Genomic DNA, 26,204 nt, shown 5'->3' with positions numbered 1-26,204 from the left:
TGGAGTTTCTCAACCCACCCGCACAGCCGATGCCTCAGGAAACCCAGGGAAACAATGACGGGATGAGGGCTTCCTTCCAGACTCTGCAGACGCTGTTAGAGGAGTCGAACCGCGTCCAAGAGCAGGGAGTGGTGCCGCTCATGGCAGAGACCCAGTCCGACACCGCACGGGTGGCATCCGCGGTGGAGGCAATGGGTCAGGTTATGCAAGACGTTGGGGTTAATGTGCACGCGTCAAGCTCGGCCCTGGACAGGGTTGCCCTCTCACAGGCAGCAATGTGCGAGAGCCAAACCGACATTGCCGGCGCCCTGCGGGCCATGGCCGAGTCTCAGCAGGTCATTGGCCAGTCGCAGCAGTCAGTCGCCGAGAGCATCAACCGCCTGACACATGTGCTGGATGGCGTCGTGCACACTCAGGTTGAGATCGCACAGTCCCTGGCGGGAATGTCTAACTCCCTGGACTCCGTCTCTGCAAACCTTCGGATCCTGGTGGATACCGTTGCAGGCCTCCAGGACTGGCAGCGCCAGGTGTCGGTGGTGCGACGGGGAACCTCCCCGCTCGCACCTCTGTCCCAAAGTGAGGCCCGGGGGCCACCGGGCTCCCCGAGGGAGGAGGAGGTTTCGGGGCCCGTCCCATTAACTCCATCACGGGACGTCCCGGAATTCTCGGCCTCCCCCCGTCCCATCCCTGGTGCATCGGGTGGGCAGCAGGCAGAGCAGGGTGGCACAATGTCACCCGAGACGCCCGCAGAGCAGCCTGGCCCATCAAGGCCGGGTCGCCCCAGGAAACGCTTGGCCAAGGAGAAACGAGTCGAGGGGGGCGATTCGCAGCAATCCTCCTCCACTCCTGCTGTATCATCTGGGGATTCACTTAGACGTAGTGGTAGGGCCCGTAAGGCAACTAAGATAGACACTGAGTACGTTGGCACGGGTGAAGGGCACAGTTTAGTTGTAGGGGCTAGGGCACCTGTAAATAATTGTTAATATTAAACGCACTGTTCCACCTTACTTGTAATACCGTGTGATTGTTCCACAGCCACAGGAATCGTGATGGTGACCGAGTGTCGCTGGGGGTGACGGGTGGTGAAACCTCGGTGCCGGGTGTGCAGTCCCTGCCCCTACCCCCCTCCCACAGCTAGCCCACGCGGGCACGTGATGGAGTGTCAGTGACGAACTCAGCGGCCACCAAGGTGGATGGTTCAGCTATTGCCATGGGTCAGACTCTCTCTAACGATTCTGAGCTCACAGCTCTTCGCAGAGCGGGCTGTCATCATTCCACATGGCACTGATCACACCCGCTGACACAGCCATCAATGTTGTGCCATTCGGTCTGGACCCAGTGATAAGCGTCATGTCGAAGTGGAGCAGTGTACACTGAGGGGGGGGGTTGTGGTGGTGGCAGTTGTGTGGTGACCCTCTGCATGACTAGCGATGCAGGTGGTGGTTTGGTGTTCATCGGGGACGTCACATGCGATGCGTGAACCGTGCTGCCACCATGGCGTCGCGTGCCCGCCGTCCTTGCCGGGTCCGTCGTGCCGCCTCCTGGACATCACCAGCACCTGGGTCGTGTCTGCGTGCTGCGCCCGCCACTCCGCCAGCGTCCTCCTCCTCCTCCTCCTCCTCCTCCTCCTCCTCCTCCTCCTCCTCCTCTGTGCTGGCACCACTGCCACTAGCTTCTCCCTCCGCCTCCTGCAACAGGTCATCTCCCCTCTGCATCGCGATGTTGTGCAGCGCACAGCAGACCACTACAATGCGAGCGACCCTGTCGGCCTGGTACTGCAGGGCCCCTCCGGAGCGGTCCAGGCACCTGAATCTCATCTTCAGGAGGCCAAGGCAGCGCTCCACCACACCCCTGGTTGCTGCATGGGCCTCGTTGTATCGTGTTTCCGCATTGGTCTGAGGCCTCCGTATAGGCGTCATCAGCCAAGACCTCAGCGGATAACCCCTGTCACCTAGCAACCAGCCCCTCAGCCGGGGGGGACGTCCCTCAAACATCGCAGGGATGAACGACTGCGCTAGTATGTAGGAGTCATGCACACTCCCTGGGAACCTTGCACAGACGTTCATGAACCTCATGTGGGGGTCGCATACCACCTGGACATTAATGGAGTATGTCCCCCTCCTGTTTGTGAACACGTCCCTGTCCACAACAGGCGGGCGCATGGGGACGTGAACACAGTCGATTGACCCCTGAACCCTCGGTATCCCGGCCACACTGGCAAATCCACTTACTCGTGAGTCTTGACTTGCTTGGTCCTCGGGAAAGGTGATGTAGCGATCGGCGATGGCATAGAGGGCGTCGGTCACATCCCGGATGCACCTGTGCACCGATGACTGGGAGATCCCAGAGACGTCCCCGCTCGGAGACTGGAAGGAGCCGGTAGCATAGAAGTTCAGAGCGACCGTCACCTTGATGGCTACCGGGATCGCGTGTCCTCCCCCCGTTCCACGTGGGGCGAGGTGCGACAGGAGTTCGCAGATATGTATCACCGTCTGCCTACTCAGCCGGAGTCTTCTCCTGCAGGTGATGTCCGGCATTGTTAGGAAAGAGACCCGGACACGGTACACCCTCGGCTTTGGTCGTCGCCTCTGACGCCGTGGCTGCACCCTCACTCTCTCCTCTTCCTCTTCCTCCTCCTCCTCCTCCTCCTCCTCCTCCCCCCCCCCATGCTGCTCGACGACTGGCAACTCCTCGGCCCTTCCCTCTGCTGCTGCAGCTGGCCCTGCATCCACTGCGGGTTGTGGCTGTGGATGCTGCTGCATCTCCAAATCCAGTACAGCGGCCCCAACCACTGCGCAGAACATAGCCGTTCTGTTCCCATGCATCGTGCTAACCTACAGAAGGGTGGTGGGGGGCAGAGAAACGGGACATGTTAGACGGACGTTAGTCGACACCTCGGCAGCCGCCAGCCATGGGATACCAGTGTGTCCCGGTGGCCTGGTCGCGCTGCTGACACGCGGTCAGCCTAACCCCTGGTCACTTTCTGCATCCAACGGCCAGTAAACTATGGCCTCCTCACGGGTGCGTCAGTGGCCTGTGGCCGGAAGCCACAGGGGAACCAGCGGCCGTGTCCTCGTCACCTGCACACCATGGCATGGTGGCAGACATTTTGTTACGGGGTTGGACGGCTCACTCTCTACCTAACCCCCCCCTCCGTCGCCCCCCACTGCCCCCTCCGTCTCCCCCACTGCCCCCTCCGTCTCCCCCACTGCCTCCCCCGTCTTCCCCCCACTGCCCCCTCCGTCTCCCCCACTGCCCCCTCCGTCTCCCCCACTGCCCCCTCCGTCTCCCCCACTGCCACCTCCGTCTCCCTCACTGCCCCCTCCGTCTCCCCCACTGCCACCTCCGTCTCCCCCACTGCCCCCTCCGTCTCCCCCACTGCCCCCTCCGTCTCCCCCACTGCCACCTCCGTCTCCCCCACTGCCCCCTCCGTCTCCCCCACTGCCCCCTCCGTCTCCCCCACTGCCTCCCCCGTCTCCCCCCCACTGCCCCGCTCTGGACCCCCTCCCGTTCCCAGGGATGCCTTCCCCGTTGTGGCCAGACTCGAGCGGTGCGCTGAACGGTGCGCTGAGCGGTGCGCAGAGTGGTGCCCTGACCTCCTCCAAGCAGTCGTCAGCCAGGCCGACTGGTTGACGAATTTAAAAAGCAGGTGTGTTTCACGACGTCCAAACAGGGCGCCATGACGTCGGGACTTCGGCCCATCCGGGCCGGTGAATAGCGGGGGGGCTCTCAGTGGCGATTCTGGTCGTGTCAGGGGCGGGAAGGAGGCGTTTGTCGGGAAACGCGACTCCGACAATTTGCGGGGTTCGGAGAATAGCGGGAGGGCGTCGGAACAGCGTCGCCGTAAAAATTTCCGACGCCCGCTATTCTCCGACCCGTCGTGAGTCCGGAGAATCGCGCCCAGAATTCTTTTTATCTGCAGAGGACAGGTTGTTTCGACTAATCAGAGCTGACTTTCCAACCAATCAGCACACGTTTCTCATGCAGAATGAGTTGTTGCTTCCTTTGAAATTTGGCATTTTTGCATCAGTCCTGATGAGTGCCAGACAAAAAGCTTTGACAAGATGTCTCTTTTGCAGCAATACCAAAGTTCTCTCCTACCAAACTCTTGAGAAGGATTCTCCGTCGGCTGATGTCAAAATCAGGAAAGGCGATTGGGCAGAGACTTTGGTTCAGACACCGCAATCGTGGTGGAGGCCGGTTTCATGCCAAATCGCAATTCTCAAGTGCCGCAATAGCGGCGTCAATGCGTTCCACTCCATAAGCATAGTAAATGCACGGTAGCATTGTGGATAGCACAATCGCTTCACAGCTCCAGGGTCCCAGGTTCGATTCCGGCTTGGGTCACTGTCTGTGCGGAGTCTGCACATCCTCCCCCTGTGTGTGTGGGTTTCCTCCGGGTGCTCCGGTTTCCTCCCACAGTCCAAAGATGTGTGGGTTAGGTGGATTGGCCATGATAAATTCCCCTTAGTATCCAAAAGTGCCCTTAGTATCCAAAATTGCTCTTTGCCTCCTCCAAATTTAGGCATATTAGGAAGCCCTATGGTCTGCTCTATGAAAGAACGTGAGGAGTTGTGAGCAGTGTTGTATCTCTTCTCAGAATGACTCTGAGGGTAATGCAGCGGAATCATCAGCCAGTTTATCATTGGGTATCCCTTATCCCTAAGCAGCCATCCCTGCAGATGTAGTGACCCCTTGAAAATCTCAGGCACCTGAGAACAATTCAGGGCAGCACGGTAGCATTGTGGATAGCACAATTGCTTCACAGCTCCAGGGTCCCAGGTTCGAATCCGGCTTGAGTCACTGTGGCACCCGTGTGTGCATGGGTTTCCTCCGGGTGCTTCGGTTTCCTCCCACAGTCCAAAGATGTGCAGGTTAGGTGGATTGGCCATGATAAATTAGTGTCCAAAATTGCCCTTAGTGTTGGGTGGGGTTACTGGGTTATGGGGATAGGGTGGCGGTGTTGACCTTTGTAGCCATCTAAGATGGACACTGGGCTACAAAATGGAGAACTGCTAAGACTGCAGGGAAAAACAGTCATAGTGAGAACAAGCAGCTTGCAGAAGACTGTTTTGCATTCTGCACGTACAGAAACCAGTTTCTGGCCAGGTGCAGAGTTTCAGGCAAAGGTGCAAATGGGAAACAGATCTGCATAGTAATGAGGTGATCCAGATCCAGACCCCGGACAATAGAACCATTTAAGTATCAATGGATACTTTTCCATAGACGCCCAGACAGAATGGCGCCAAAGCAACCAACACAAAGAGCCGTAGGGACCGCCCCACCCATCGAGGAACGACCCTCAGATTGGGGAGTTTGAAAGATATCGATTGGGAAAGACCCAATCGATACCTGGCAGGTGAAAGAACCCGCCCCAAGGGGCACGGACTTCTAGGACCTATAAGAGTAGGTCCCGCACATGGTTCGGTCTGTTTTGCTCCGGCCCAGACCTGTTACATCGCATCCTGACTCCAGTTTCATCACCGGCCGTTGAGCATCAGCCATCGAACTGTAAGTGCCAACACAACGATTGCTACGTGATCCAGACCTTGCTAGATCTTGACAACTTTGCCAATCAGAAAGTTATAGACCAAGAACGGGACGAAGGCCTTGCTCCCTGACCTTGCCTGTTCCTGTCTAGACAAGTATTTAGTTGTTTAGTATTAGAAGTAAGTTAGTCTCTTTAGCGTATGCATGTGTATTTATTATATTTGTTATAATAAACACCAATCGTTTGGACTTACTAATCGGTGTACGGATTTATTACTTTGAACCTGACCTTGATATACTTGTGACGGTGTCTCAAAAAGGTACCTGGCGACTCCGAGCATAATTACACATACAGAGCCATAGTAGTGTTAAGCACACGGCCTTTAAACGGAGGCGTGTTAATCACACTCCAGTAAAACGAGCAACACCTTGGGTAGGGTGCTCTTTCCAAGAGCCGGTGCAGACTCGATGGGACGAATGGCCTCCTTCTGCACTGCAAATTCTATGATAATTCAGGATGTAGGCGTCATGGCAACTCCCAGGGTGCCGTGCACACATGTGCAGTGTGTGCTTCCGATGATCATGCACCAGTTGTATGTTGATGGAATGGCAGCTCTTACAGTTAATAAACATGAGGGGCGTTGCCTTGGGGCTGTGTAGACAGATGGGTGCAGTCTATTGCAGTCCTGTAATAATAAGCCTGAGGTGGCAGAGAAGCTGGTGAATCTCATAGCCTGGCTACCTTCGTCCAGAGCAAACCTGAAATAATGGTGGACCTTCCTATGAAGGGCATCTGTGACCTGCTTTATGTAGCAATGTGTTATGGACTAAGAGATGATGCACAGGACCCCTGCTGATCCCTGAGAAGATTCACAAGCAAAGAAATTGAGCACCATGGTCACCTTCAAAGGCAATGGCAGAAAGAACCCTCCAACCCCTCCTGATGTCAGGTCTTTATGAAAAATGTAGCACATTTGACGTAGTTGATGTTGGGACAAACACAGATGCGCCTTTTACTCACTTGTCAATAGAAGACCCTTCTACGATAAATCCTAGGTCTAATGAGTCACCTCAGTTGTCAGGGTGTCTCTTCCTGATTGTCCTGCTCATGCTCTTGACAATGTCCCACAAATGGGCCTCCTGCTGGATTTATGCTCAGCGTCGCTTCTCCCTCCTTTGCCTCCTCCATTACATTAGGACTTTGACAAAGGCAGCATTGAGCCCCAGATCCATGTCCTTTTTCCTTCTCTCTGAAATGAAACATTGGGGACAAGAATGACGAAAGGCTCTGGAAAGTGAAGCTCTGAAAATGTAACCAATGGGAAATGTAAGGCTCCGCACCTTGTCCTACCCTACTTGCATGGGGACTGATGCCCTCTGGTGCATTATGAATGTCAATTCTGCTGAACACGTGGCTTCATTGATGGAATGCTATATATTATGCAGCTGTGCTTCTTTCACTATTGCCTGCACTCACAAAATCTACATTCCTAGGTGTTGCTCTTGAGATCCAGTGATTGTGCTGTGAAGCCATTGAGTTCTGAGTATCCCTTTTAAAGTTTGAATGAAGGCATTGGCCTTCAGTAGTTTCCTTCCTCAGGAGGTGTTCCTCCTTTCTAATTAAACTGACTTTTATTCACTCTCAACACATTAGAGGGCGGCCCCAGAAGGGGACCCTTTGCCCTGCAGTATGCTCTTCCTCAGACTCCTCCTGAACAGATTTGCTGTTACTTTCGTGTTGAACCAGCGCCATTACAGTGGTAAATCCTGATTTTATTTCCAGATGGAATTCAACGCTTCCTCTCCCACTGTCAGTGCCTGATAAATACCCATAACTTCACGATGTGAAGGCAGAGTTTCCTCCTGTTCTTCTCCAGCCTCCCCCAGTAATTCTTGATTCGATAGTTGTTGTGGTAGACATTTCTACCCTCCCCGCTGAGCCCATCACTTGTGACGTGCCCATGCCTCATGTGGACCAGTACCCACCCCACCTCGAGGCTGTGTGCATGGAATCCTACCCCCCTCTCCCCCTGGACAGCACACAGCCCTTGCCCTTCCGGCAGTTGGGTTACACCATGCCCCCAATAATTCCTCCTGCTGCATGCCCTCTGATTTCATGGATTGTCGCCTATCTTTGATTTCTGACTGAAGTCTGCATAGCCCCTGGACTATCTGTAATCTGTGACTCCTTTCCACATCTCCCCAGGAGTGTCTGTAATCTGTGACTCCTTTCCACATCTCCCCAGGAGTGTCTGTAATCTGTGACTCCTTTCCACATCTCCCCAGGAGTGTCTGTAATCTGTGACTCCTTTCCACATCTCCCCAGGAGTGTCTGTAATCTGTGACTCCTTTCCACATCTCCCCAGGAGTGTCTGTAATCTGTGACTCCTTTCCACATCTCCCCTGGACTATCTGTAATCTGTGACTCCTTTCCACATCTCCCCAGGAGTGTCTGTAATCTGTGACTCCTTTCCACATCTCCCCAGGAGTGTCTGTAATCTGTGACTCCTTTCCACATCTCCCCAGGAGTGTCTGTAATCTGTGACTCCTTTCCACATCTCCCCAGGACTATCTGTAATCTGTGACTCCTTTCCACATCTCCCCAGGAGTGTCTGTAATCTGTGACTCCTTTCCACATCTCCCCAGGAGTGTCTGTAATCTGTGACTCCTTTCCACATCTCCCCAGGAGTGTCTGTAATCTGTGACTCCTTTCCACATCTCCACAGGAGTGTCTGTAATCTGTGACTCCTTTCCACATCTCCCCAGGAGTGTCTGTAATCTGTGACTCCTTTCCACATCTCCCCAGGACTATCTGTAATCTGTGACTCCTTTCCACATCTCCCCAGGAGTGTCTGTAATCTGTGACTCCTTTCCACATCTCCCCAGGAGTGTCTGTAATCTGTGACTCCTTTCCACATCTCCCCAGGAGTGTCTGTAATCTGTGACTCCTTTCCACATCTCCCCAGGAGTGTCTGTAATCTGTGACTCCTTTCCACATCTCCCCAGGAGTGTCTGTAATCTGTGACTCCTTTCCACATCTCCCCAGGAGTGTCTGTAATCTGTGACTCCTTTCCACATCTCCCCAGGAGTGTCTGTAATCTGTGACTCCTTTCCACATCTCCCCAGGAGTGTCTGTAATCTGTGACTCCTTTCCACATCTCCCCAGGAGTGTCTGTAATCTGTGACTCCTTTCCACATCTCCACAGGAGTGTCTGTAATCTGTGACTCCTTTCCACATCTCCCCAGGGGTGTCTGTAATCTGTGACTCCTTTCCACATCTCCCCAGGAGTGTCTGTAATCTGTGACTCCTTTCCACATCTCCACAGGAGTGTCTGTAATCTGTGACTCCTTTCCACATCTCCCCAGGAGTGTCTGTAATCTGTGACTCCTTTCCACATCTCCCCAGGAGTGTCTGTAATCTGTGACTCCTTTCCACATCTCCCCAGGAGTGTCTGTAATCTGTGACTCCTTTCCACATCTCCCCAGGAGTGTCTGTATTCTGTGACTTTTGACTGTCAGCTCCAGACCAAGGACTTGGACTTTCACAGAGTTCCCCATTGCACTGGGGACTAAGAACTACAGTGCCCCTCCCAAACCACCTTCCATGTGACCCATCCCTCATGTGCCACATTAACCCACTCCTGTTTCTATTCCCGTGCATCCCCTTCCTGTGAAAAATGAGATATCTCCTTGACACTCTGTTTGTCAGTGTTTCATGTATCAGGCTTCAGCTTCCCACCTCTCGGTCTACCCTCGAACTTCTAGTGTCCCTCATTCTCCTCTACCTCCTTGCCCTTCTTCCATCATATCCCTTTCGCTCCCTCAAACCCTTGCACAGCTTTTCCTCTCCACTTACTCCTTGTGTTCACTCTCCCCCACCTCATAGCCCTTGCACAACCTTCCCTCCGCTATGCTCCCTTGATGTTTGTCATCCCCACCCTCCCCTCCCAGTCGAAATGCTCCTTTGTGATTGTGGAGTTCTACCTGAGCAGCACTACACAAGTGGTGCCCTTATGGACATTAGTAATAGCCACTAGGAGCAGAAGATCCCTGCACTCTCCAACCACGGCCACAGTACTGATCAATGTCTGAAAGAGTAGGCCTGCATGAGTACTGTAGCATTGTCGTGTCCTTGTGGACATTGTCAACCATGAGCAGGAGGAAGCCAGCACTCCAGCCCCAGCAGTGTGGCGTTGAGCGCGCCGATGCAGCGCCCATGGCAGGTAGGTTATGTATGTTGCACTCATCTCAAAGTCACGAGCAAATTGAGTTCCGACTTCTGCACGCCACACATTTTCAAATGGGCTTGAGACCAGCATAAATTCGTACTGGCGAGATGCAAGATTGGAAAGTGTGAGGAGATTCCAGCAAGTAGCTGTTTTAAGAGCATTCATGAGAGTCAAAAGAATGCAAATGGCATTCATGACACTCGGCAGCGGGTTAACTGAGCCACCATAAACTGTGATTGGGGGATTTGCAAACTGTTTTTCCCCCGTTGGGCTTCCAGCTTTTTGCCTGCCGCTGTGTTCTCCGCTCCTGTCTGCTATGAAACCCACCCCATGTAAATGAATAAAAAGTGGAACACCCTTCCCCATACAACCCCCATGCACCACGGAACTCCCACCCCCCTCATCAAAGATGGTGGGACACGCTCCCTCATGCCACCCTGCCGTAGAATACTGCAGTAAACCCCCAGGTACATAATTAATTAGGTCAGGTCCATAATGGTTTCCCTTCAGTTTGGCAGTTAGAAACACTGGGCGGGATTCTGTGATCCTGAGGCTAAGTGTTGATGCTATCGGAAACGCTGTCGCGTTTCTCGATGGCGCCAACATGGCCTCAGGATCAGCAATTCTGGCCGCTATAGGGGGCCAGCATGGCACTGGAATGACCGTCGCCGCTCCAGCTGTCAACTGGGCGCTGCGGGGTCCACGCATGCACAGTGGCACCGGCGCAAATGCGCGCATGTGCAGTGGCTCTGGCACTAACATGCACATGCGCAGTGGCTCCCTTATCGGCGCCGGCCCCAACACAACATGCCGTAGGGCTAAAGGGGCCATTGTGGAAGAAAGGAGGCTCCCAGCCTGAGAGGCCGGCCCACCGATCGGTGGGCCCCGATCGCGGGCCAGGCCACAGCGGAGGCACCCCTGGGGTCAGAACCCCCCTCCCCCGCAACAGGCTGCCCCTGGACTCTTCCATGCCAAGGTCCCGTTGGTTAAGACCACACGTGGACAGCGCCGGTGGGACTCGGGTCCTTTGTTACGGCCGCTCAGCCCATCTCGGGCCTAGAATTGGCGGGGGGACCGCGTAGAGTGGCCCCCGACCAGCACCGCGCTGAACACGCCGGCGCCAATGGTGCTGATTCTCCGTTCTGCGGAGAATTGCATCCCGGCGTCGGGGTGGCGTGGCGCGACTCGCGCCGGTCGCGGCGATTCTCCGATCTGGCCCCGGGGGGCTGAATTTGTCAGCTATTTTAAGTAGGAGGGACATACAGAAAATGAGATACCCATTAAATCTTATATAGATAATCATTCATTGAGGAATAATGCACATTCTTCAAAACGTATGAGTGAAAAAGGTTACTGATTGGCCTTGCCACCTTAAAACAAATGCAGAAAAGAAAGGACATCACTGAAATTTGCATAGCTGAAAGGCATCAATTGCCTGATTGATTTGCAAAAGGAAATGTGTGTACGCAGAAGTGATTAGGAGTCTTAGGGGAGAGGTTTCTCACAATGTATTGTTTTCTACAGAACACAGAGGTTGTTGATTTAATTTGTTTTGAGATTTTGCTTGGGCATATTCAGTGCAATTTTTATTTTCTGACAGGTAAGGGAATCTATTAACTGTACATTAATTATGTTTAATTATCATAAGGTGGCAGGCATTAACTGATGATCCCCTTGAGCCTCTATAGACACAAACTAAAACTGTGTTTATTGGACTAGGAAGTGTATGCTTGTAATGTATGACTCTGTTAATAAATAGAAACATGTTGCTACTCACATAGCATCTCACCTTATCACAAAGCTCACTAAATTCTTACCTAATGTTCATTTATTTCCCTGCTAATGTCCAGAATGCATCCACTTAATCAGAACTTTCATGGACCTTTCTGCTCAGCTAAATTTCTTTGAATTATGGCTTTAAAAAATAAATTTCTCCCTCCCCAGCCCCAATTAAGGCAATAAGTTAGTGAGTAATGCTCCAGCTTCCCCAACCCCCTTTAAATAAATCAGAAATGAAATTGATTCCTTTTCCCAGGAGTCCTCACGACTAATTTCTTGCCCCAAATCAATTTGCTCCTTTAATTAAATTGGATTAATCGCTGGCTAACAGCCCAAGTCCATCATCTTCAACGGAATAAATTAAGGATTAAATTCTGTCCCATTAAAGTGCCATAATCTGTAAAATAAATAATCGGCTTCATTCCTGACTGCGTTCAATAATTGCTTCAAATTTACTCACTCTTCATGCTGTATCATGACGCAACGATGTTAAATAGCAACCAGATGCTGCATGATTTGACGCAAATAAATATTTGAAAATTAATTGTTGCTCTGCCTTTAATTCTGACACTGCCATTCATTAGTTAATTATTAAACTCCTCTCTTCAACTTAAGGATACAAAATATGTGAAAGGGGATCATTCTGCTCAGCTATACTGTTGTCACCAACAATAGCCAGACATAGCCCCTGACCACATCTGTTCAGGACTGTGATCACGACCCTTTGGGCAACATATGGATCTGATACAGTTAATATGGCAATGACAAACAGTTTAAAGTTCTGAAGTTCACCAAATACTTCCCCAAGGCTGATCATCAAGTTAATTTGAGTTGATAATTTACAACAGGGCGGCACGGTGGCGCAGTGGTTAGCAATGTTGCCTCGCGGCGCAGGGGACACGGGTTCGATCCCAACCCTGGGTCACCGTCTGTGTGGAGTTTACACATTCTCCTCGTGTCTGCGTGGCTCTCACCCCCACAACCCAAAAAGTTGTGCCGGGGAGGTGGATTGGCCATGCTAATTTGCTCCTTCATTTTTATTTTTTTATCTTTCAGTTCATTTATTGCATGGTTATTTGCTTTGACATTCAGAACAAAGACGCAGGATGAAGACATTATGTGAAATGAGTAAAAAATAAAATGTCTGATGACAATTTGGAATGATTGAGACAGGCCGAAGCCGTGGAATGTTTTACTCATAGATCCAGTCCTGGGCACAGTTCTGGTATTCCACCACCTCACCCAATTTGAACCAAAGGTTAATCTCTTTCTGTGCACTTGCTACAGAGTCACTTTCATGGATGATATTCCTGCCAGTCTGTATACAGAAATCTCCACGAATCGTGCCAGGTTTGGAGTCGGCTGGATTGGTCTCATCAAGCAACACTCTACCAGTCTTCACCATGTTCAGACCTTCCCACACCATTGCAACTACAGGACCAGAACTCATATACTTGATCAACTTGGGATAGAAAGGCTTATCTGAAAGATCACAGTAATGCTTTTCAAGCAGATTCACAGGAGCCTGCAGGAACTTCATGGCGAGCAGTTTGAATCCTTTCTGTTCAAAGCATTTGATGATTTCCCCAACAATCCCTCTCTGGACACCATCCGGCTTGACCACGATGAATGTTTGCTCCTTGTTCCTGATTCTGCCGGGTGAAGCCGCGGAAAAAAACCCTTAATTTTTATTAATAATCTTTATTATCACAAGTAGGCTTACATTAACACTGCAAGGAAGTTACTGTGAAAATCCCCTAGTCGCCACACTCCAGCGCCTGTTCGAGTACACAGAGGGAGAATTCAGAATGTCCAAATTACCTAAAAGCACATCTCTCGGGACTTGTGGGAAGAAGCCGGAGCACCCGGAGTAAACCCACGCAGACAGAGGGAGAACGTTCAGACTCCACACAGACAGTGACTCAAGCCAGGAATCGAACCTGCGACCCTGGAGCTGTGAAGCAACAGTGCTAACCACTGTGCTACCATGCCGCCCATTCTAGATACTCTAAATACTCTAAATTTATTTTTAAACACTAACAGCCCAATAGTTAACATGGCATCGCCTGAGGACCACTCAGGGCAGGTTTCAGTCCCCATCCACTCCTAGGCGGAGGCAGCCTGTCATTGGCCGGCAATGGGATCTTCCTGTCCCGCTGCTGGCAGCGGGATTCCCCATTATGCGTACTCTCTGTCACCAGTGAACCCAGCGGCAGGACCAGACAATCCCATCGGCAGGAACGGCCAGAAAATCTCACCATCAATAAATTGTTTATTTACTTTTTATTTTTGTTCTTTAGATCTGGCCGTCATCGACAAGCCAGCATTAATTGCCATCCTATGTTGAAAATAATTAACTCATTCATATTATAACCCTTCAAATAATTCAGTTCCTTGCTTGTTCCCCTCATCTTCATTTTAACCTTTACCTGCTTTCATCTGTCATGGTTTCTGACTCTGGTTGGATGTGTTCATCAAATGAACAAACCTTCAACTGCCTACTCAATAAAACAACATGTTGCTCACCTTCAACATTTTTATAACTAATTAAAAAGGTATTCAAAGATAATGGTGGAAAAAACACCTTTGCCTACCCAAATGATTTGCTAGGTTGCTTATAACACTGAACAGGAGCTTAATTGTTAATTCCTGGAGAACTGGCAACACTAATTCCTGTGCTTCATTACTGATCCCTTAGGGCTTGCGATTCCATCTTCCCAGCTTTGCTGTTTTGTATTCCAGCTACTCTCTTTGTTGTTGCACTGCTTCTCTCTTTATTCTGTTTGTGCTCCCTCAGAGCTCCACCAATTACTTTATCTTTCAAACGTCTCACCTTTGGTCCCTGTGGTTCCTCCTTCAAAAGATTTTATTGTGCTTCATTCACTGCATTCCCTTTGTTAACCCATTCATTCAAATGAATAGACAAACACAACCACTGCTTGTCACTACCAGTCCACATGGCTGCCTTCCTCTTCACTTTGCTTCTCAGTGTAGGGAGATTGTTGTTTTCCTTTTTTCTATCTGGCCCAAGCAACAATCCCTGCAGATAAATAACTACGGGGAGGAATCATGACAATGGGAATGGTTTTGGATTGCTCTATCAAAGAGCAGGAGCAGACACTATCGACACGATCTACCTGCCGTGTTGTGTCCAAAAGGCGGTAATGGGGGGCGATCCGTCTTCTGGGATCTATCTGGCTGGCCACACCTCGGGAGATCTAATGTCATCTCGCAAAATGTCACAAGCTGAATCCCGCCCATTGTGGGCGTGATCACTATTTTGAAAATCTGCATGTTAGAGCAAAACAGCTGGTCTCACTCTAATATGCTCTCGTATGATCTAGCCGAGGCTTTGGGATCTAACCCCTTCATCCCGGAAACCTTGGGCGAGCAGTGTTCAGTACTGATCCCAGAAAACTGGGCTCAGACTGAATGGCACTTGTGGGAGCTCCCAGGGGATAGAAGAACACCATGTGCATTTTCTCTGAGGAGGGTGGCACCCTGGCACTGCTGGTGCCACCTGGGTAGCAGGCTGGCACTGCTAAGGTGCCCAAATGGCACTTATGGGGGAACTGACAGGGTGCCAGGCTTGTGGTGCCAGGCTGAAATTTTTCCCGCACTGAGGATGCCCTATGTGTGTGGAAAGAGGGCTGGGGGACCTCCTAATAAGTGAGTTGAGGCTTTGGGAGGAGTTTGGGTGCTGCGCTGGGGGGGGGGGGGGGGGGGGCTTTCCAGTGAACCGAGCTCCTCAGTGCAGGAAACAGGACTAAGTTCAGCCTCAGTAGGGTGCTCCCCACTGAGGCCACAAATTGAAACCGAGACCCGGTATATTGTGGTATTTCTCGGCGCTGTGTGTGCTGGGAAATACCCGGCTAAACATGCTTGTCATGGTATTCTGTTCCAATTTGGTTAGGTCGTGCCCATGAAATCCTGGGGGAACTTGAGAGTGGATGTTGTTCCCCTTCTCAGAGAGACTAGAACTAAGGGATACAGCTCAAAATTATAGGGTCTCCCATTTAAGATGGAGATGAGAAGAAGTCTCTCTCACAGGGTCATTTGTCTGTCGAGTTCTCCTCCCCAGGAGGAGGTTGTTAAATATTTTTAAGGCTGATTTGGATAGATTATTGATTGATAAGGGTGTTAAGGGGTACGGGAAAGGGAAAAGTGCAGTTGAGGCCACAACCAGGTCAGCCACGATTGTACCAAATGGTGCAGCAGTCTTGAGGGGCCAAATAGCCTTTTCCTGCTCTTAGAACATAGAATAGAACAGTACAGCACAGAACAGGCCCTTCGGCCCTCTTCATTTACATGTTCGTATGAAATAATGGTGTGCGTTATTTGTATAATGACAGTGACAGTTTGATGGACAAACTGGCTATTTCCTGCCTGTTGGAATGAAATCGGGCTGCAAATTGGCTTTAATCAGCTGAATGACTTTTCTCTTTGTATTTTCAAAATTTCTACTTACGAGCTTCAGGAGACTAAGGGATTAAAATTGGTCTTCAGTAGTATCGCAACACGCCACCAAATTTTCTTTATCTTTGTCTTAATTGAGGTGTTCAAAATGATTCGGGGCTTTGATAAGAATAGGAAGAAACTCGTACCACTGGCAGGAGGGTTGGTAACCAGAGGACACAGAATTAAGATAATTGGCTAAGGAACAAGGGGAGAAATATCCAGAGACAATATTACATCAGTGAAATGCTGTGAACTGGAATGCACTGCCTGAAAAGGTGATGTAGGCAGGCTCAAGAATAATTTTCAAATGGGAATTGGAGAACTACAGGTATGTCCTGCATTTGCGAGACTTACGTTCCTGTGAAACCTCGCAAACAATTAACATATTCCACAATGGGAATCAATTAGATAGGCTCCAGTCATCCTAAACTTTTACATGCTTTCAATAAATCTAAAGAGAAATTTACTGGAGAAATTATTTAATAAAACAAAAAAACAAGAAAATTGTGACTTTGATTTCTTTACTTGAAAGTGTGAGGTAGACTGTGATCAGGAGTTAAGTCAGCAACAAGAAACACCCAAAGCAAACAAAGACAGACAGGGCGGTACGGTGGCACAGTGGTTAGCACTGCTGCCTCACAGCGCCAGGGACACGGGTTCAATTTCGGCCTTGGGTGACTGTCTGTGCAGAGTCTACATGTTCTCCCTGTGTGTACGTGGGTTTCCCCCGGGTGCTCCGGTTTCCCCCCACAGTCCAAAGATGTGCAGATTAGGTAGAATGGCCATGCTAAATTGCCCACAGCATCCAAAGTTTTATGTGGACGTCATGGGGATAGGTAGGGTACTTTTTCGGATGGTCGGTGCAGACTTGATGGGCCGAATGGCCTCCTTCTGCACAGTAGGGAGTCTATGACTCTATGATGCACATGCAGTGTGTAATTTCTACTGCTGGGGATACATCATGGGCACCACACTTTTTTAAACTTCATTTATTTTTTCTGTTTTTAAGGAACTGTGGATAAGTGCACATTTAGGCCCACAATGGGTGAACTGGTGTGCAAAGGCTTTTGTGCGGATAAGCAAATTTGCAAAGAGGAAGAGATTAATGGCGGGACTTGTGTTTGAACTTTTACAATGTTATGGGAAAAGAGTTGTAAATTAGGACTAAAACTAGCAGTTTTAAAAGAACGGTTCTAAATTTCAAAGTATTTGGGAAACTGAGTTGAATTTAATGTGAGTGGTAGTATTCCATCAGGAAGATGGGACAACCCCGCTTAGCTGATCTCCTGAGCCAGGACCGATTTTGTGTGCATCAGGCACTCCTACTCCCTGAAGGATGGAGGTATCATACAATTTACAGTGCAGAAGGAGGCCATTCGGCCCATCAAGTCTGCACTGGCCCCAGAAAGAGCACCCTACCTAGACTCACCTGACCAATGTCTGAGGATGCCTCCAGAGTTTGGAATGGAAGCCGCCAGCAAATCTGCACCTTGCAACCCAACAGCAGTGGTGGGAGAAGAATCTACATGTGGATCTTCCAGATTCATTGTCATCAATTATGTCCCTCTTCTGGTCTCATAGTGTTCCCAGAGATCCATCTTTTTTATCAGGTCGATTTTTTTTCTTCAATAGTGGGCACATTTTTAACATGGCAGCCGGCTATGATAGCAGACTATGTGCCATCAAGCGCTATGGAATATGGTGTAAAACCTCTATTTGCATAATTAATTAGATCTAGGCTGAACCCAGCGGGGTGGGGGGTCCCGGCGGGACGGTGTGGTGTGAACCACTCTGGTGTCGGGCCTCCGCACCTTTAGGGGCTAGGCCTGCGCCAGAGTAGTTGCCGCATCTTCAAGACCCCGAAGCACCTGTCGACCACACACCTGGTCACTGTAAGAGCATCATTGTAGCGGGTCTCCGCGTCTGTCTGTGGCCTCCGTATAGGCTCATCAGCCACGGTCGCAACGGGTAACCCCTGTCGCCCAGCAGCCAGCCCCGCAGCTGGGGGGGGGGGGGGGGGGGGGTGCCCCTCAAACATGTCGGGGATCACCGAGTGCGCCTAGATGAAAGAGTCATGTACACTGCCCGGGTAACGGGCGCAGACGTGCATAATTCGCATCTGATGGTCACAGACCAGCTGAATGTTCATGGAGTGGTACCCCTTTCGGTTTGTGTACAGCGGCCTGTTATCCCCCGGTGGCCATGGGGCGACATGCATTCCATTGATCACCCCCTGAACCGGGGGCACCCCAGCGATGGCAGCAAAGCCCGCTGCTCAGGCATTCTGGTGGCGTGCGGTCCACAGGGTACACGATGAACCGCTCCACCTGGGCATACAGGGCATCTGTGACAACGCGGATGCACCTGTGCGCCAATGCCTGTGTAATCCCAGATAGGTCCCCAGTTGGCAACTAGAAGGACACCATCGCAGAGAAGTTGAAGGCGACCGTCACCTTGACAATCACCGGAAGCGGGTGTCCTCCCCCATACCCCTGCGATGCCAGGCGTGCCATCATCTGGCAGATATGTTGCACTCCTCTCTGCTCATCCACAGTCTCCTTCTGCATGCCCGGTCTCGAGGTCCTCAAATAACATGTGGTTGCGGTACACGGGGGCCTCGTCCAGTGCCTCCTTGGCACCTCCACCTCATCCTCGGCCTGTCAGGCAGGCGGACCTCCAATCTGAGCAGCTGCCACCTGCTCCTCTGCAGCCCGCTCCTGTTTTGCAGCCTCTACCTCCTCTCTGAGTGGCTCCCGCTCATGCTGCCACAGGGCTTCATGCAGTGTTGCGGCCATCGCCACAGTGACCAGCATCGCAGGTTGATGTCCAAAAGCCATTATTCTCTGCAGGGGGTGAAAGGCAAACATTTTGCATGGCGCATACTCCCTTGCCCAACCAGGTGCCATGGGATACACGGAGGCCCCAGTTTGGCATCGCGGTTCCCACCCACGTAAGTTCCCTCCTCCCCACCCCCGCACCCCGGCCCTGTCGATGCCCCTGCTTCTGGCGAGCATCCCTGCTGCCAGGGGCATCGTTGGCTGCCACTGCCCTCACTGGGAACTGCCTTCGGGGTGGCCCTGGTAGTCCCCGGTGGGTGGCAACCAGTTGGGTGGGGTGTTCAGGGGTGGGTGGTCAGCAAGATGGCCATCGTAATGGCGTTCGGTGCTTGGACACCGTCCCTGTCCTGTGGGGGGCTCCCTGTCTGTTCGGCCTGTTTCCACCCCCCCCCCCGCCCCGCCCCGCCCCGCCCCGCCCCAGCCAGCACGGCAGGTGGCTGAGCCGGGACCCGCAGTCACTCCACGCCATTTTCTACCTCCTCCCTGTCGTTCAGCAGCCGGGACTCCATGTTCATGAATTTTAAAACCACATTAGAAACACGCTGTCAGGAAATCGGCCCATCCGAGATGCTGAACCGCGGAGTATCGGGCGTCTGGCCCATTAATGATATGCCTATTGTACTTTCAGGCCGCTCAGCAAGTGCCGCGTTTACGTCGTTTTTGGGGGCCTGAGAATTCCGATTTGGCGTCAAATCGTCTACCTTGATTTCAGCATTGGAAGCTATTCTCCGCCCGATCGCGTTTCCCGACTTCGGCGTCAGCTAATGGAGCCCCAAATTTCTATCAATTACAGTCTTGAATATATTCATTGACTGAGCATACACAGCCCTTTCGGGAAAATTCACAATAAAAAAGATTCACAACCTTCTAAGTGAAAACATTTCTCCTTACCTCAGTCCTACAAGGACAACCCTCTTACTGTAAGATTCCGACCCATAGTTTTGGACTCTCCAGCCAGGGAAAGTGCCTCTCAGCACCTACCCTGTCAAACCCCTTGAGAATTTTATGTTCCATTGCGATTAACTCTTAATCTTCTAATCTCCAGAGACAACAGTCCCAACCTACTGATGGGACGGAAGTGATCGTAACCAGTCTGAAACTGTTTCTGAAAATGTGGCTAAATTGTCCTCTATAAAGAGGGAACAAAATTGCAACAATAGTACATTTAGGTAAATCATTACATAAGCTAAGACTGGCAGAACTAATTTGAGGGGCTTTACGGCCTATTCTTACTGCAATATCACACAGAATCAGAGTTGTTACGGTGCAGAAGGAGGCTATTTGGCCCATCCTGTCTGCACCGGCTCTCCAAACTGGAAGATGGAGAAGAGGACGTTGATGTAGAGGCAGAAATGTAACACGGGATTGGCCACAAAGTCATCCCCGATGGAGGCGGCCCTGCTGCCGGAGCCACTGGCACTGCCAGACTAGCCTGTGCCAAGAGTTAGTGCCAGGTGCGGGCCCTGTGGGGAGCCCCATTGGGGGTGGGGTTCACATTGTGTTTGTTATGGGGGAGGAGCTCCCAAACCCGTTGCTTGTGGTGGGCGGAAGGGGTTGCTAAAATGCTCCCAAAATTGATGGTGGTGATTGGGTCCCCCTGAAGGGGGGCTTGGCTGAAGGCGGTGAGGGACCCTATCGTGATGCTTGTGGTGAGGGGGGTGGGGAGCGGGGGGAGTGAAAACCCATGATGCTGATGGTATGATTAGGGCGGGAGGCAGGGAGTTTTCACAGTTACTTCATTGCAGTGTTAATGTTAGCCTACTTGTGACAATAAAGATTATAAAACAAAAATAAGAGACCCGATACTCATGGTGTGATGGTGGCAACTGATTGGGTTGGTGGGGGGGGAAGAGGTGAGAGCCACCAATGCGTGGTTTGAGGGTGATCCGGGATGAGAGCCCCAATGCAGATGCTTATGGTGGGGGAGGTAGGGTGAGACCCGATGCTGATGCCGGTGGGTTTTTTTTGTGGGGGGGTGCGTTGAAAGCCCCCGATAATAATGGTGTAGGGGCGGGAGAACTCCCACTGCTGGTGGTGGGGATTGTCCCCACAAGGGTTGTCCCCCATGTTCGTGGAAGGAGACAGGAGCAGCTTTCTTTCTGTGCTGATCTGGGCACCCTTTTTAAAGGGTGCCACAAAGTCTATGGAGCTGGCCTCACCGGCTCCATCAGGCTCCATCTTTTCTCACTGATTATGTTTTCCAGAGAGGCTTAAAAACGGGAGGAAAAACACAGCTGTGCAGCTGGAGAGGTACATGCCAGGGTTCAGTCAGAGCCCAACTCTCTGGAAAAATATGGAAAAAGTCTCGCTCCTGCTAGATTCTATGCTCCCACCCACCACCAAGCCCATCATGGGAGGAATGGCAGCGTTTCACCCCTTGGCCGTGATCTAGTGGCAGCATTAGCCGTAGGCGTAAATCCCATAATGGATGTTAAATTTCGAAGATGGCCAAAAACAGGATTTGCGCCGGCAAGATCTGTTTGAGATTCTCCCCGGCCCACCAGTGAATCTAACTGTTCACCTCGCTCACATATATTTTATATATACATAAATATGCAAGAGATGGTATGAAAGAGTCATACGTTTATGTAAGGTCTGGGCATAGGTGATCAGTCAATGTTGCACTCAACATTCATAGCACAAATTCTCAAGCCATCTATCCAACATATTGTGCAGCTTTTCTTAATTCCTTCAAATGCACTGTTTTGCCCTGCAGCTGGTCCCATGTGCTGCAGGGACTGTCAACAGCACTGAGTGGGGCTACGCTCTCCTGCCATACTGTATGATGCATTCCCATCCTCTCCAGAAGGTGTTCTGAAGCTTCAAGCAGGGAAATCCTCTTCACATCCACTACACCCACTTCAAGCTGCCGCACATCAATTTTATTAACCATCAAACGGTGGGTTGGATACAATACAATTCTCCTACTTGCCCACAGGCACCATTTAATGTCTCCATACTTGCTTCGCTCTCCTTTATTTCCCAAGCATAATGACTTCACTGTTGCCAAGTCCTCCCAAAGGCTGTAAACTTTTCAAGATTATTTTTGAACTTTAATAAAGGCTCTTTAAACATTTTTATTCCCCCAATAAGGATAATCCCCCAAATTACATTTAAAGTTAAGTGAGAGAATCACTTTAATTCTGAGCAGCAATCCTTTAAGACCTGTATAAGCCTCAGATTTTCAGGGTTCTCACATCTTGAGTCTTCGGGACATACAAAGAGGCCTTTCAGCCCATCGAGTCTGCGTCCACAAAACTACATTAAATCTACACAAATCCCACTTTCCAGCACTTGGCCCATAGTCTTGCTTATTTCAAGGGAGAAATGATTGGTTTTTTTCTATATTGGTGCACTTTCTTAAGGTTCTGAAATTGGGATTTGTGTGACTTCAAATGTGTGATGTCTGATGCATGACAGATAGAATGGACACAAGTCTTTTATGTCGAGGTATGGTTAGGCTCTGTATATGAAATATAATCAATGCAATTGAATAAGGTCTTGGTTAAAATTCAATATTCTGCTTTAAATGCTATTTTCATGTCCTGCTCTATAAGGCTGATATTCTCTTAATAATGTTAAAAGAAAAACACCATTTGTTGGGAAATCTTGATTTACCCTCTCACTGAGATTTTCACTAAAATTACTGGTTGGGTAAAGTTAATCTTCCAGGTAGAACATAGAACATACAGTGCAGAAGGAGGCCATTCGGCCCATCGAGTCTGCACCGACCCATTTAAACCCTTGCTTCCACCCTATCCCCATGGCTGGTTTAGCTCACTCAGCTAAATCGCTGGCTTTTAAAGCAGACCAAGCAGGCCAGCAGCACAGTTTGATTCCCGTACCAGCCTCCCCGGACAGGCGCCGGAATGTGGCGACTAGGGGCTTTTCACAGTAACTTCATTGAAGCCTACTCGTGAAAATAAGCGATTTTCATTTCATTTTTTCATAACCCAATAACCCCTCCCAACCTTTTTGATCACAAAGGGAAATTTACCATGGCCAATCCACCTAACCTGCACGTCTTTGGACTGTGGGAGGAAACCGGAGCACCCGGAAGAAACCCACGCAGACACGGGGAGAACGTGCAGACTCCGCACAGACAGTGACCCAGCGGGGAATCGAACCTGGGATCCTGGTGCTGTGAAGACACAGTGCTACCCACTTGTAACCTATAACAAAAGATAATTCTGCAAATTAAGGTATCTGCAGCACACAGTTGTACTCTAGTCATGTTCTGTTCCACAAGATATGTTGTCAGGCATATGCAAGATTTATTAAACTGCTAGAGGCAATGTCAGGCAGCAGTTTTGATTCTCACTAGTAGTCAAATGCTGAAAGTGAAAATATACCAAGCAAGCTTCAAATCATATTTCTATAATGATGCCATTAAACATCAGTGATAAGTAATTAGTAATATGTACAGCACAATTTGTCACAAACAACAATGTTCTTGTTCTATTCACATGGTCATGGCAAGCAATCTCCTCATCTAATTTTGAAGGGAATATTGATCTGTTTCAAGCTCGCATAAAAAGATCAATACAGTGTGTGTAACCTACATTAAATCTTTTGTCACAAAGGTATTCATATTTAAAATGACATAACCTTGAATACTTTAATGATGAGTGAGGGAAGGAAAATACTTTCAAATCAGCTTAAAGGAGCATATTACTGAGAGGACTGAAGTAAGCGACCTAAATTATGATAAAAGCCTTTAATGGCAAAGAAAATACATCAGCCTTCAGATATGGTGGCCAATTATGCAGCTCAATTGCAGTGCCTTTAGGATTCCAACACATGCATGAAGTATAAAGAGTCTTGAGATCGAACCTCATTCAATTTCACATGATTAACTCAATCATGCAGTCTGCTGAACACAGGCCTTGAAACCACACTGAAAACAGGCATGGCTGTCGGTGACTATCAAAATGACCATTGCCTCGAATTTACCTCCTGCTCCTGGTTCTTTCTCAGAAACATACAGAGATGGGGGAATTTTCCACCTCCATTTTCAGTGGATGGGAATGGCAGAAGGGGAAGAGTCCCAAAATGGCTTTTACGCCAGCGGGATTTACTTCTCCAATTGCCGCCCCCCACAATCTTGGTGTCATCTACAAACTTACTAACCATGCCTCCTACATTCTCATCCAAATCATTCATATATATAACAAATAACAGTGGACCCAGCATCGATTCTTGAGGCACATTGCTGGTCACAGTTTCCAGTTTGAAAAACAACCTTTCACAACCACCCTCTGGCTTCGGTCGCCAAGCCCATTTTGTATCCAATTGGCTACCACACCTTGGATTCCATGAGATTTAACCTTTTGCAACAACCTACCATGCGGTACCTTGTCAAAGGCCTTGCTAAAGTCCATGTAGACAACATCGACTGAACTGCCCTCATCTACCTTCTTGGTTACCCCTTCAAAAAACTCAATCAATTTTGTGAGATATGACTTTCCATTTACAAAGCCATGCTGACTTTCCCTAATTAGCCCTTGCCTGTCTAAATGCCCTTGGATTCTGATCCTCAGAATACCTTCCAACAATTTACCCACTACAGAAGTAAGGCTAACCGGTCTGTTGTTCCCAGGCTTACCCCTACAGCCCTTCTTAAACAAGGGCACAACATTTGCTACCCTCCAATCTTCAGGCACCTCTCCTGTGGCTGTCGATGATTCATATATCTCAGCTAGGGGGCCGGCAATTTCCTCCCTAGCCTCCCACAATGCACTGGGATACATTTCATCAGGTCTCAGGGATTTATCTATCTTGATGTGCTTTAACACTCCAGCACCTTAGGGCAGCACGGTGGCCTAGTGGTTAGCACAACCGCCTCACGGCGCTGAGGTCCCAGGTTCGATCCCGGCTCTGGGTCACTGTCCGTGTGGAGTTTGCACATTCTCCCCGTGTCTGCGTGGGTTTCGCCCCCACAACCCAAAAATGTGCAGAGTAGGTGGATTGGCCACGCTAAATTGCCCCTTAATTGGAAAAAATAATTAGCTAATCTAAATTTTAAAAAAAACACTCCAGCACCTCCTTCTCTGTAATATATACACTCCTCAAGACATCACTTTTTATTTCCCTAACATTCGTGCCTTTCTCAACAGTAAATACTGATGAGAAATATTCATTTAGGATCTCTCCCATCCCTTGTGGATCTGCACATAGATGACCTTGTTTATCCTTAAGAGGCCCTACCCTCTCCCTAGTCACCCTTTGGATTTTCCTTTGCCTTATCTGCCAAGACAATCTCATGTCACCTTTTTGCCCTCCTGATTTCTCTCTTAACTCTACTCCGATAAGCCCTATACTCTTCAAGGGATCCACTTGATTCCAGCTGCCTATACATGTCATATGCCTTCTTCTTCTTTTTGACCATGGCCTCAATATCCAGAGTCATCCAGGGTTCCCTCCTTCTACCAGCCTTACCCTTCACTCTAAGAGGAATGTGCTCACCTTGAACCCTAGGTAACACCTTTTTGAAAGACTCCCACTTACCAGTTGTCCCCTTGCCTGCAAATAGGCATTCCCAATCAACTTTTGAAAGTTCCCACCTAATACCCTCAAAATTGGCCTTGCCCAAATTTAGAATTTTAACGTATGGGTGGGATGGTAGCACAGTGGTCAGCACAGTTAGCTTCACAGCTCCAGGGTCCCGGGTTCGATTCCTGGCTTGGGTAACTGTCTGTGCGGAGTCTGCACGTTCTCCCCATGTCTGCGTGGGTTTCCTCCGGGTGCTCCAGCTTCCTCCCAGAGTCCAAAGATGTGCAGATTAGGTGGATTGGCCATGGTAAATTGCCCTTAATGTCCAAAAAGGCAGGTGGGGTTACTGGGTTACGGGGATAGGGTGGCAGGTCCAAAGGCTGGTGCAGACTCAATGGGCCGAATGGCCTAATTCTGCACTGTAAATTCTATGATTCTATGATAACTATCATTATCCATCCATAGTTATCTTAAAACTAATGGAATTATGGTCACTGGTCCCAAAGTGATCCCTCACTAACACTTCCATCACCTGCCCTCCCTTATTCCCCAAGAGGAGATCAAGATTTGCCCCTTCTTTAGTCGAGCCATCCACATATTCAATGAGGAATTCTTCCTAAATATTCTCCATCTAAACCCCTAGTGCTATGGCTGTCCCAGTTAATGTTGGGAAAGTTAAAGTCCCCAATTATTACCACCCTGTTTTTCCGGCAGCAATCTCTAATCTCTTTACATATTTGCTCCTCAAGATCCCACTGTCTATTTGGGAGCCTATAGTACATTCCTATAAAAGTGATCTCACCCTACTTATTTTTCAGTTCTACACATAGAGACTCAGTGGGAAAACCCTTGGATATATCCTCTCTCTGTACTGCTGTGATGTTGTCCCTAATCAAAAATGCAACTTCCCCTCCTCTCC

The 26,204-nt window shown here is 49.8% G+C and overlaps 1 protein-coding gene across 1 annotated transcript; it reads right to left on the bottom strand.

Moving 5' to 3' along the window:
- Nucleotides 1-12,532: 12,532 nt before the first annotated feature.
- Nucleotides 12,533-25,181, bottom strand: LOC119965689 (nucleoside diphosphate kinase-like). Its single transcript, XM_038796450.1, has 3 exons — nucleotides 25,114-25,181; nucleotides 13,928-14,041; nucleotides 12,533-13,150 (listed from the first exon to the last, which is right to left on the bottom strand). The coding sequence occupies exons 1-3, from the start codon at nucleotides 25,179-25,181 to the stop codon at nucleotides 12,691-12,693; spliced, it is 642 nt and encodes a 213-aa protein (XP_038652378.1). The 3' UTR covers nucleotides 12,533-12,690.
- Nucleotides 25,182-26,204: the final 1,023 nt, after the last annotated feature.

Source organism: Scyliorhinus canicula, chromosome 5 (genome assembly GCF_902713615.1).
Source record: "Scyliorhinus canicula chromosome 5, sScyCan1.1, whole genome shotgun sequence".
Taxonomy (NCBI): Eukaryota; Metazoa; Chordata; class Chondrichthyes; order Carcharhiniformes; family Scyliorhinidae; genus Scyliorhinus; species Scyliorhinus canicula.
Note: the sequence above shows the minus strand (reverse complement) of the source record. Positions and strands in the feature narration are given on the sequence as shown.

Excerpts from the sequence above, each read along its gene's own strand:
- LOC119965689 (XM_038796450.1), bottom strand. The coding sequence starts at position 25,181 with ATGGTCAAAAAGAAGAAGAAGGCATATGACATGTATAGGCAGCTGGAA. Across the intron at positions 14,042-25,113 it reads TCAAGTGGATCCCTTGAAGA|TTATAAAAATGTTGAAGGTG; the intron begins GTATAGGGCTTA and ends CTTTTTAATTAG. Across the intron at positions 13,151-13,927 it reads ACCATGACAGATGAAAGCAG|AATCAGGAACAAGGAGCAAA; the intron begins GTAAAGGTTAAA and ends TTCACCCGGCAG.